Source organism: Corvus moneduloides, chromosome 5 (assembly GCF_009650955.1).
Source record: "Corvus moneduloides isolate bCorMon1 chromosome 5, bCorMon1.pri, whole genome shotgun sequence".
Taxonomy (NCBI): Eukaryota; Metazoa; Chordata; class Aves; order Passeriformes; family Corvidae; genus Corvus; species Corvus moneduloides.
The window spans coordinates 11,395,420-11,408,210 of NC_045480.1; the positions used below are offsets into that span (position 1 = coordinate 11,395,420).

The following is a 12,791-nucleotide window of genomic DNA, read 5'->3' on the forward strand; positions in this document are numbered from 1 at the left end:
GTTGCCAAATTAAGGACTGTACTGCATATGGTAAAAATTAAGATAAATAAATGATAAGTTTCCAAATTCCTGGAGGAGAGTAAAATTTAAAATAATTTTACGTTGAAGTCTTCAGAACAGCCAACAATCCTAAGGAAGGATCAGCATTACAGAAAACTATTCTAAATCATACAGAAAGCAGAACCATACATCCCCTTCCCCTTCAAGGAAATCTTGAAAGCCAGGCTATCAAAAGGTGGAATGATGTAGATGCTTTTGAACTCAATTGTTAAGATTTTGATATTAAGAAAGCACATTTTACCACGTGTCTCTTTACTTGTTTCCCTGGCTTTTGCCCAAGCGTGGTTGTATTTCACTGATACTGTGATGTCTTTTTATCAAGGGGCATAATTTGAACTGCATGCACACTCTTCAAGAAGAATTATATCCATTTGGTAAAGAAAGTACATACCAGATTTAAAAAAAAACCAACCAAATTAACTGACACAGATGCTTTTCAACAAATACATGAAGTATTGCCCCACTCTTGTTCAAAATGACAGTTTCAGATCCTATGATAGAAAGTTGGGATAAAATTCACAGGTCATTAAAATATCTACAGTCTGTCAAAGCAACTATGAGGAGAAAGGTCTGCCATCAGAAGGACATCAGCTCTGGAACAGCTTCAAAAATCAGGTTTGGAGCTGATATGTTAAGCCAAAATACAAAAACTTAGACACTTAACACCTCATCTAAAAAGCAGCTTTTCCAGTCTGGACTGAAGCAGTCAGGCCCGGAGGAGACAAACCCATCCTATGAAAGAGGGAGGGTAACAGCTAGCAAAAAAAGGCCACTAGGAGAGAAAATCAGTGAGAAAGTAAAATATCCTTTTTGAAAGTTAGATCAAGAATAGGTATTTGTTGAAACAAAATAACTTGCTATCCCTGTACTATGTGCAATAGAAGGAAAATACACCAAAGGAGAAATAGGAAGAGCAGAAGCAGGAAGGGACAAACTCAACTTGCACATTAACCCCCCCCAAAATAATTTTTAAAAAATTAGCTGGAACAGAGATTCAGTTGACTGACAAATTATCAGTCATCTTTTCAATGAGAGGCTGCAGGGAGAGGGAGGAAAAGCCCTCAACTAACATTCTGTATTTCAGAAGGCAAAAAAAAAAACCCCAAGACATTTAAATCTTACTGTAAAATGCATTTCATTTTTTGTCAGCTGCCCACACCCCTAAATTCTTCAGCACATAAGACTATTTACATTTTAAAAACTGGCCTGCATGGAGTTTTTAACTGTCCCAATTCTTACCAAATTAAAGCAGAGAAAGCAGCCTAACAATACGATGATCTTAATAAATAAGTTATGTGGGAAATATTGCCTTTGTTATCTTCACACTGAAAAATATATTCCATACTGCAGGGATAATGAGGGTATAAAACATTAACACTACATTTTTCTATACCATTCTGCATAATTAACCATGCAGCTGTTCATTCATTCGGTCCCAACAACCAAATTAATTTGCAATCAGTTCACAGTGGATGCTCTGGAGCAGACTGCACGTACTGCAGAAGCAAGTGAAGCTGCTCACGTTCCACACACCACATCAGTGCACAAGGTGCTCAACTCTAAGAGATGCAACACGGGGTTGCAAAATGGCATTTTTAAAACATCAGCTACAAAAAGGCACTGCGCCATCAGCTGCCTTGTAGGAAAAATATGGGTGTTTTCAGGTGAGTTTCATGGTGTGTCAGTGCTCTCTGACAGACTCCTGTCCTTCTCAGGCTCAAGCCTGAGAAAAACTTTAGGGACACAAACATTAAACATCCATAAACATTACAGCTCCCTCCTATTATTTGTATTAATGCAGTAATACAGCCCCAGCACTGATGGGGGATCCCACAACCAGTTCTCCAAATGCCAAAGAAACTAACAGGTCAAAGACCAAGTGAGGAAAGCACAGTAATGGCAGGTTCTCAAAAAAGGCCACATAGTAGGCTGAAGGTGGAACCAGCAGCATCACTAAATATCCTATCCCAGTTTTTATACCTCATTCATCGTCATGAAAATGTGATAAGCAATGAAACTAGCTGCTTTGATTATGGTTTCTTATTTATTTCATTTCACAGAGTGGCAAAGGAATATATATATATATATATATATATATATATATATATATATATATATATATATGGTGTCAGTCCATCTGCCCCAGGTTATGGGCCCTGCACCTCCCTGCTGTGCCAGCCTGCTGACAGTGGGAGTTAATGGACGACAATGCAGCAAAGTATCTCTGATTACCAAAAAAACTGATGGCTCAACTGTTTTCATATGAATTTAGTACAGAGGAATCATGCCACAATAAAAGCTCCAACATTGCAGTTCTCAGTTTGCTCAAATAGAAGTGGTTCATAGGCAAAATTTCCCTCCTTTATGCAGGGTATGGAGGGCAAAAGCAAATCACAAGCCCCATGGATGACTAATGCATAGAAAGACAGCATTTCCTGTTTCTCACCTTAAACTTGTCTGCTGAGGATGGCAAGAAAGAGGATCATTTCTTGTAGGGAGGCTTATTCAATAAGATACCATGACAAACCTGAGGAAACACCAGTGAAGCAACTTTCCTAAACATCCTACTGCTACCAGCCTGCATGGGTGTTGGGAAGGAAAGATCAATTCTGTTACCATCAGTCCAGGCCAAACAGAGTCTACTTAAAAGACCAAGAACCTGTGGTATAATTCCCACTAAGTCTGCAGCACTAGTTAAAGCAATCAGAATTTCTATTACTTAGGCTCAAGTTACTCAAACAATAGAAAAGGATTCTTAAGCCATTTAAAATAAATGGTTATTCTTTCTCAATAAATTGGCTCACTCATTATGAGTTATATCTTGCAATGACTTAATTCATTTTCCAGAAGGAGGATTAAGGGGAAAAAAAAAATAACCCGTAAAGCAGCAAAATTCCCCAGCTCCAAGATGTATTTAACATGTTCAGCAGCCATGCTGCAATCAGCTTTAATAAACACAAATGTACAGCAAGAGCCCTTTCCTAACTACATAAATCACAGCTTTCTAACTGGATCTTAATCCTCATGTCATATATTCTTTCTGTGATCACAAGCTAGTGCAGAAACATGTTAACATTCAAAATCATCATCACTATTCCAAGTTGTCGAAGACATGGAAAAGAAGTTATGACACAGCACTCTCATCTATGACCAACAGATATTCAGTAAAGAAATTTGGATAGACTTTTTTGGTAGCTTTTACTTGTTTGCAGGATTTTTTTTTTTTCAGTTCAGACCTTCATACATACTAAGACATCAAAATAATCTTTAAATGTTATTATGGCAACACAGACATAAAAGTACCTGCCTAAGCTAAATCCCATGCACTGGAGAGCCTTTTAAAAGACATCTCTTTCAGAGGAGTCTACAGGTCACAACTCAGAGAATAGTCCTAAGTATCCATGGCCAAATTTCATTCCTCTGTTGAAAAGCCAAAAGCTACAGCCAAAACATGTGGCAGGATGAGTGCAACAGCAAGGTAACAGCAAGGTTACTGCCAAGCCAGTGTGCTGGGCCTTGGTCTCAGAAAGTCGATGGTAGGTCATGTGTCCATTAGAGCACACGCTGCAACATCAGCACCCTCTGTGCTCCTGAATCAATTCCACTACCCATTAAAAATATCAATAACCACCTCTTCAATACCTTGCACATTCCAAGGTTTGACAAGACATGTTTATTTAATTTCCTTTATCTTCTACATATTTTTTCTACCTGAAACCCATAATAAAATATTGCTGACATGCTTCAACCCACTACATCCACATTTTAACTACTGTTTTACAGCTCATTTTAAATGTCCAAAATAAATTTAAAATAAAAACTTTCCTGCACCGTTCGACTCATAATGGTGCACTTTTGAGTTTTAGCAAAACAATGAAAGTCTTTGCAATACTATTAGAATATGGAAATATGATCAAAGCATAAAAAATCTGTTGTTCAGTAACAGAAATAAAATTCTAATTGTAGGACTGCTTTTTCAACACTACAGCCCAAAACCTTTGCTCAGTGGAACTGGTGTAAATAAGGATATAATAGAAGCACAAAAGAGCTGCACATTATAATTGAGGACAGCCTGTTTTGATTGCAGAACTTGCATTACTCAGGATGATGCATTAGCTAGAGAAAGCACAGCTAGACATTAGATCCCAAGCTGAGTTCACTGTGCTAATAATTAGAAAGCCATTTCTTTTTCTTTTTTAACTTGGAAAGAGAAAATTTGATATGAAAATCATAGACTCAATAACTCCATCCCTTGGGGCCATTTCTACAAAGTCACTTTTCAAAGCAGAGCCACAATGTAAGGCCATCTGGAAGTGCACGTTGTTGCAGAATACAGTTGCTCATTTATTAAGCGGTACTTCATGCAAAAAATTTCACTGGGGCACTGAACTGTACATTGAGGGTTCTTGTTTTCCTTTTTAAATTAATTTCAGGAAACAGGTGAAATGAGTTTCACCTAAAAGTCCAAAGATTTTGAAAACAAATGTCCATATTCATTTTCACTCATTCTGTGAGCCACCTGGAAATTTTACTTTCCTGAGTCATATGTTGTCCACTGTATCCATCTTAAAAGAATCTCCAGCTCTTTGTAGTCTGGATTTTAGCGTTAGTGTAGGTCTGCACTCTGTAAATGCCCAAAGCCCCCTGCAGTCACTGTGCCCTGATCGCTCCTGATGGCCAGTGGGCTTGCACAAGTGAGTCTTGTCCTTGAACAGGTGGCTTATTGTGGGTGCAGATAGAAAGAGCTGGACCACCAAAGACAGGATATTCCTGACTCCTTGACATCTGGCAGGCATGATGCTGTCTGCGAGGCTCTCCCGACTGCTCTCACGTCCACCTGCCCAGCCACTGATCTGGCCTTACAACCTCCTCCTACAGCGCTCCAACTTTGCTCCCCCCTCAGGCTGCATCTAGAGTAAGGAGTCCCATAAAGTTCAGCTGGGATATCCAAAAATATTTAAGGAGGTTGGGGAAGTCTGTTTCTTCATTTAGCATTTCTTTACTGATAACATGGGGCAAAACAACCCAACATCTCTGAACATAGGCCTACCTAGCATTCAGCTGGCAATGCTAAGAGGATCCAAACAGTGCAGTTAACATCAAGTAATGCCATTTGTTTTGCTGTGGTGAGGCAATAACAACATGGTGATGCCATTGGGAACAATGGCAATTACACAGCAAGCCACTTTAGCACTACTGTATCATTACAGCTTGATAATATGCAATCAAAACTTTATTAGCAATCAGCAGCAACATCTATTATTCATTGCTTAGATCAAGCTAAGAAAGGGAAGGCTGCATGCCTACCAGTAACAGGATTCTGAGCCAGTCTAAGCACAGGGTTGGAAGGTAATTCCATGGCCATACAGTCCTGAGTCACCACTGCATAGCCTTCAGTAATACCACCATCTCAGTTGTCCCATGTATAAAGTGGAATAATAATAATCAATATTTCCAATAGACATTATTAGGAATAATTAACTCAGATAAGTTAAATTAATTTCTTAGTGATTGCTAATTCAAAGTTAAACTATTTGATTGTAAAATTCAAATACTTACATCTAAAGTTGCAGGCATTCAACATATGCAAGCAGGTACCCGAGGTTATTAAATATGTGCACCTGTATATTTGTACACAAATGGGTCCAAAAAGTGTATGAAAACATACTCAACCTAAATGGTCAGTTGGATGGAGCTCCTTCCTACTGTAAATGTGATGGATAAATATGTGTGTGAGCTCTGACAGGAACAGCTGTAGTATGTAAAGTATCTTCTATGTATGTGATGATAATTTCAGTACTTGAATTCTCAGGTTTTTCATTATGCTAATGAGCTCTTACATGACAACCAACCTGTATTCCCAATATGTACCACAGTTTAGAAACTCTAAAAGTAGACCTGAAAATAATCTTCTGTTCCTTCTCCAAAAGTTATGTTAGTTTATATTCAAGAGGCAACCAGTGTCATCTCTGTTTATTTGCCTACCTTATTTTGAGTCAAATAATTAAACAATTTACACCTTGACAACTACTTAATAAGCAACTTAGGAAAGTTAGCTGACTAAAAAAGCCAGTCTGGTATTTTTTAACTCTATTTAACTTGTATTTTTTTAACAAGATTTTGTCTTCACCTCTTTAGTGTAACGAGACATGGCTGTTAGTAGTAAAAAACTTGTTACAACTTCTATTACACAGCACTGTTTTCCCTATTTATGCAACAATAAAAAATTGCAAGGCAATTCAAATTTAGGCCTCCCAAGCCTGTAACCTGACTTGTGTGGGCAGACGTAAGTTACCTACACACTGACAATGCTCTGCAAAGGCACAAAAATGTGTCACCAAGACCCACCCAAATCTTCTTCACCCCCTGCCCAGGCATGTACCTCTGACTGGTGTTTTTCACCACCATTTCCATTACTCTTAAAAGTCTGACTGCAGCTCCAGGTCACTAGGAACAAACAAGTATCACTAGACCATCCTTTCTCATTCTTTGTTCCACTAAACAAGGAGAAAAAAATTCTTCTGAGTGATGAGAGAAAAGGAAAGAGATGAGGTGGAAATAAGTTTTAGAAGATGAAAGACACAGTTTCAAGGCACAAAATAACTGATAAACACCAAGGTAGATTAATATTTACTGACCAGAAAGAGAAATTGCGACATTAACATTAAAAAGCTACCCTGGTCAGAATTGATCTGTTTATAAAACTAGTTTACTTTCACTTAATGACTAAGTCACTTAGTGTTGGGGTTTTAGGAGCTCTCCTGGTTTTTTCTTCTGTTAAAGGAATTTTTGCCCATACAGGTTGCCAGGGAAGCAAATGGCTGAGTACTTCAGAAAAACAAAAGAGCTAGCTACAGAGTGGGGCGCATCTGGCTACTCTTTTGTTTTCACCTGAGTGTGTGGGGGCAGTCGGTCTCGGCATACAGAGAGAGGGAAGCTGTTTTTTTCTTCGGCTGCTTTTCTCTCTGCTGGAGAAGCCCTGGGATCCCAAACCCGCCTTCCCTGCCCCGCTGGGAGCCGGGCTGTGGCCACCCTGCCCCCCCGTTGCTTCAAGCCTTTGCTGTGTTGTAGCCCTGCTCACCCTGCCTGCCCAGACCTCCGGGGGGTTCCCCGTTTGGATACATCTCATCTGTCACCAGGGGTTTGTGCTCGTCCCTGCCGTTCCAGCCTGCCGTTCCAGCCTGCTGTTCCCGAGGGTCCGGCCAGACACCGGGATCAGCTGCCCAGGGGTTTGTGAAGCCTTTGTTCCATCCCTTCCCGGGATCCCAGGGCACCGGTGCCGCGTGCTCCCTGAGCTCGCTCCGGAGCGCCCCCTGCAGCCGCGGGGGAACCATCGCACCTGCCCTGCTCACCGGGAGCCGCCAGCGCCCCTGCCGGCTGCGAGCGGAACTGCACCCGAGGGGAAAGGGCCCGACAGCCGAGAAGGCTGGCACTGGGTTTGTGATTGTTTGCTGTTACTGCCATAGTTATTGTTGTTTGTTTGACTGGTTATACACATATAGATATATAATAGTAAAGAACTGTTACTCCTATTTCCCATCTCTTTGCCTAAAAGCCCCCTTGATTTCAAAATTATAATAACTTGGAGGGAAGGGAGTTGCATCTGCCATTCCAAGGGAGGCTTCTGCCTTCCTTAGCAGACACCTGTCTTTCAAACCAAGACACTTAGTGACTTAGAAAATATCATGTCTTGTATTATCTAGCCAGGCAAGATAGGAACAAAAACATTGGACCAATTCAGGAAATAACTGGAGAGGGTCTATTCCCCCTAGGGCACAGAAACAGATTAGTGGCATTTCTCTACTGACAAAAAAAACTTGTATCTTTTTTCACACCTGTTTTACTGCATATTTGTATGATACAAATGAGAAGAATGCAAAAAAGAATCAAACAAAAAAGTTCAAAAATGTATATGCATTCGGGGCAGGCTGCCAATGTGAATACAACACCCCAGTTCCATCAGCAAATGTGGGTGAAAAAAACTAGTGAAGTTCCAACCATTTTACTCAGGGAAAAACACAGAAGTCCCCTGACCACAAAGGCAGCTTTGTTCAGTTTTTTAGTACAAATAGTGAGCTACATCTCAACAGAGAGGGGCACTATTTTATACTTTTGTAGTAGTTGGTCTGATTTGCACTTTTCCAGATCCAAGCACTTTGTAACTCTTCCAGGCTGACAACTGTATATGTCTCTTGTACGTCACCGTGGGCTGAGGTGGAGGAAGGAGGTGAGCCCAGAACATATCCAAGCATGGATCAGCTAGGTAGCAGCCCCTGGCCCAAGGGCTAATCTTATTCATTCTCTTCCTTTCAGCTTTTCCATCCTGGGTTTGGAAACCATAGAATCATAGAATGGGTTGGGTTGGGTTGGAAGAGACCATCTAGTTCCAACCCCACTGCCATGGGCAGGGAACCTTCCACTGGACCAGGTGACTCAGAACCCATCCAGCCTGTCTGGTCAACAAGCCCCAGCCTGCATCCCCACCCCCAGCTCAGCAGGTTCTGGCTATCATCACATCAAGAAGTGAGCTCCCAGGCGCTATTTTGACGAAGTGGGTGGCCCAAGGCATCCTGATGTCCAGACCCTGGCTGGGCTGTGCCCTGTGAAATTGCAAGATATACCCAAGGAGAGCTCCCTGAGGCCCAATCTGTGCCCCACTAAAGTGTTTCATGGAGCCATGGGCACCTGGCACATCCTCAAAGCCTGACACCACTGAGAGCCCTGAGGACATCTATGCCCTGCCCTTGGGGCGGTACCATGACCTGTGCCAGTACTAAAGCATCTGGTACATCTGTTACTTGTAAGTAAAAGGCACGATTTCCAGATGATGCATGCTAGTATCGATTTTATTTGAATGCAGTTCACACCGGTTCTTTACACCAGCTGTCAGCAAGGTCTGAATGACCTTGTTTTAAGTGTTTATGTTCTCAAAAGAAAGAAACATTATCTGAAGCCTGGTTTATGTTTATTTTAAAAGAGCAAAGAGTTTATTTTGAAGAGTCCAACTGAAAATGTTTAAAAGACTATGATAGATACCCTGAAGTATGGATTGCAAAACTTGAAATGTATTGCACATGTTGTATGGGCCACTGGCAAATAATAGGCAAGCAGTGTGTGCTTACGCAGTTGGGAGTATCCAAACTGTCGTTTGGCTGTCTTATTTGCACAAGATGTTGGACAAAAAATTAAAACAGAAACAAATGTGCAAATAATTTTGTATCTTGCAAGTTGAGAGCATAGTTACAAATGAAATACCATAGCACTAAAAAGGCCAATCTTGAGTCAATGCTAAGCAGTCTCCATTTGATCTTACTCTCTTTCCTGAATACCTCCTTTTTAAGACTAGAAGTTTCTTTTTTACGAGAAAATACCCTTATTCTGCATGGACCACTGCCCCCGGGCAGACTGATCACTATTCAGACGCTGGTATGACAACAAGGTATTGCAGAAGCATTGTCACTGAGAAACCCCACAAGGTTAAAGCAATGCCACCTCTTTCAAAATAAGTAACAAGGCTGTTTTGCAGATGTCCTGGACACAGACTTTTCCCACTCCCTATTTCCTTACCCAGTCCTTTTCTTGGATGGTCTCTGCAAAGGTCCTTGCACACACAGCTGAAGGTCGAGTCCCCATACAAGCTCTTGGGACAGCATGAAGTTTACAACTACCTAAGCCACAAAGTTTTAGATAAACTCTTTGTTTCTAGACCTGAAGCTTATGAGCTACATTTGACTTTGACATATGACTGCTTAAATCTCCTGTCATTTATTTCTACTGCTAGAGATAACCAGCAAAACTAGCAGAGCAAATACTGGCACAGTATCATTTTATCGATAACAGTGACATACTTTCGCTTTTCAAATGTACATGATGGGTCTAGAAAGAATTTGTTGTGGAAAATTTATACAGAGACACACACACACCAAAAAAAACCATATTAGAGCACAACAAGTCCCCTTAGCAAAATACAAGCAAGACCTGACAAAATAAGCAGTGTGACTAGTATAACATAGACTTACCTTAGCCCTGCTTTTGTGCTGATGTACACCTGAGTATGCAATCTGTGTACACACAGGCAACAAGCATATTGATATCTTAATTCACAAATATTATGAGAATAAGAACCAATTTAGAAATTTATTTGGATTACTATTTATTCCCAGTTGTCATAAAACACAATATAACCTACACTGCTGGTATATTTCATCCAGACAATCATAACTACTTCCAAAGCAGGATTATTTACTAACCTCAGTACACTACTCAAGCAGCAAGAACTCCTAAAAGACACATCCCAACACAGTAAGACTTTCAAACTTTTAAAGTAAATTTGATGCAAAATTTCTAGGTAAAGGAAAAACATGGCAACTTGCAAAGTGGCATCTAGGAGGTACCTTATATTCTCTATCATTCTTTGTCTCTACTGTTAAAACTCATTACAAACTCTAATTCAACTACAGGAACTGCATTCAAGAAAGAGAGGGAGTAAGAGCTGATGACAATCTGGATAATCTTAGTACAATAGCATCAGTCAGCTACCAACTCAACTCAGCAGCAGTCTGAAAAGGGAAGTGATGGATCTATTCCAAGAACAGCAGGAGGGAAGGTTATAGAAAAAGCAGAGAACTTACCTCCACAAAGAGCTCTCCAGAACCTTCCCCATGTCAGTATGATAATACTTGGTAAGGATCAGGATCACCTAAAAGAAAATGAACATAAATAGATATAAATATGTAAACTGATGTAACAAATAGAAACAGATCATGAGCAGCATTAGTTTGGAAAATACAAAAGTGAGGCTTCTGAAAATCTGAACAGCACTTCACCTCATTTTTAACTCTTAATAGTTTTGCTTTTTAGCCTGGCTTTTTCATTTCTCTTTCTGGGAAGAGTGATTTCAGCACTTGAAGTTTTCTGCAAACCTGATGACTGTGAAAGATTGCCTATTTCACATAAGCAGTGGAGTTGGAATTGTCACATAAATACCACCACCACATGACATCCCCTAAGCAATCTTTATGACTTTCTGATTAGGAAAAACCAATCTGGTTGCTAGTTTAAATTTAGCAGGCAGCTCTACAGACACAATTATTTTTTTAATCCTAAGTGTTAAACAATGGTGATTAACTTTGATTATCCAGATAAAAAAATCAGGAAAAAAATGAGCTCTGATCTTCCTTACAAGATCATCAATGCAACTTCCATGGCTATCACTTCTCATTTCTTGAAGTATCACTTTTTCCCCTTCATGACCCAGCTCCATGCTCAGTAAATTATTCATCTACATCACCAACAGCCAAGAAAATACACAAGCAAATTTCATCCACAAAACATCTTCACCCTATGAAAAGTGTCAGCAAGAAATGCTTTCCATCTGCTCAACATGTGACAAATTCACTGGTCAAATAATGCAAAGCACTAGTCCACAACCACTGTATCAAGCTGAATGCTATGGTTTATGTTTAGATATTTTACAGATTTCTTTCACTTGCTGTCAGTCCATATTAGTGACTCTTAGAGCCATGTGCCCATGGCAACCCCACAGAGGTGGAACAGGCTGGTTCCTTGCACAGCTGGAGGCTTTCTTTAATGTGGGGTGAACACCAGTCTCCAACAGTTTGGAGCAAGCTCTTATTTAACTGGCACTGCTCTGTTCCTGCCCACCAGATTAAATCTCCAGCAAACAGCAACTGTAGGCATTCACTTCAGTTATTCAGATAATTAATATGCCGATGATACATTTATCCTGTACTCCTTGTATGCTGGAACTTGTGAGAGAACAGAATTCCAGACCATGGATGTTATTACATGATACTGTGGAAATAATGCAGTGTTTTACAGAACTGGGGTATAATACCAGTCTCACTCAGGGTTAGCCAAACCTCATAAATTTGCAACACATATTCTTGGATGTATATTGATATAAGCAAAAGTGGAAACAATACATAATTCATAAGCAGTATTATTCCCTGAGATTCCTGGCTACAGCCCAAGCACATTCCACCAGGTCAGCTATTCATTGTATTGTCAGTGTCTTAACTACAGCTTTTTCTAGTGCTTGCAATTAAGGAGAAAAAGAAAGAAACTTCCCTACTGGGAGCACCTATTGGCTCCAATTATTAAGGAAGAAGTTTCAGACTGTGCTTTTCCAAACAAGTGTAATTCCTCTTAAGTCACAAAAACTAATCTGGGTTGTTTTGGTTTTTTTTTTTTAAGAGATACAAGAGCGCATATTTGGTACATGAAAATAAAAGAAAAAATACCTAAAAATACAAGAGATTACACTTTGTTTCCTCCCATTTATGCAGAAATGGAGACTGAATCCTGAACTTAGTGAGCCAACTTTTTTCATCTCTGTACATCTTACAATTACAACTTTGCAAATTCAGGTAATTTTTGGAAAGTGTGCTGGAACCATCCTGCCACAGGCTAAGCCTGCTGTTTCATTCCTGAATTAAACTGATTAAAATCACACAGAGAAAATCCTCTTGGGTCACCCTCAGTCCACCTGCTTTGAGCATAACCTGTATGGATGCATCAACAAAGAACCTTCCAGATAAGCTATTGCTGTAACTCAGCACCTGTTGGAAGTGTTAAAGACTTTCAGGCTCACAGTACTGCTGGCTAGCAGCAGTTCATCTGGGGATGCACACACCAAACCAGAAAGCCACTGCTGTTCCACACACTTCAGCTGAATAGCTTTCAGGTAACTGCAAACGGCAGCCATAAGC

At 40.2% G+C, this 12,791-nt stretch overlaps 1 protein-coding gene across 5 annotated transcripts in view; it reads right to left on the minus strand.

Annotated features, from left to right (window-relative positions):
• SORCS2 (sortilin related VPS10 domain containing receptor 2) overlaps nucleotides 1-12,791 on the minus strand; it is a 549,849-nt gene that overhangs the window by 362,300 nt on the left and 174,758 nt on the right. For all 5 annotated transcript variants that reach the window (XM_032109885.1, XM_032109884.1, XM_032109882.1 and 2 more), the window contains exon 2: nucleotides 10,692-10,759. In XM_032109885.1, the coding sequence (XP_031965776.1) occupies nucleotides 10,692-10,759 (68 nt within the window). The remainder of the gene's footprint in view (nucleotides 1-10,691; nucleotides 10,760-12,791) is intronic.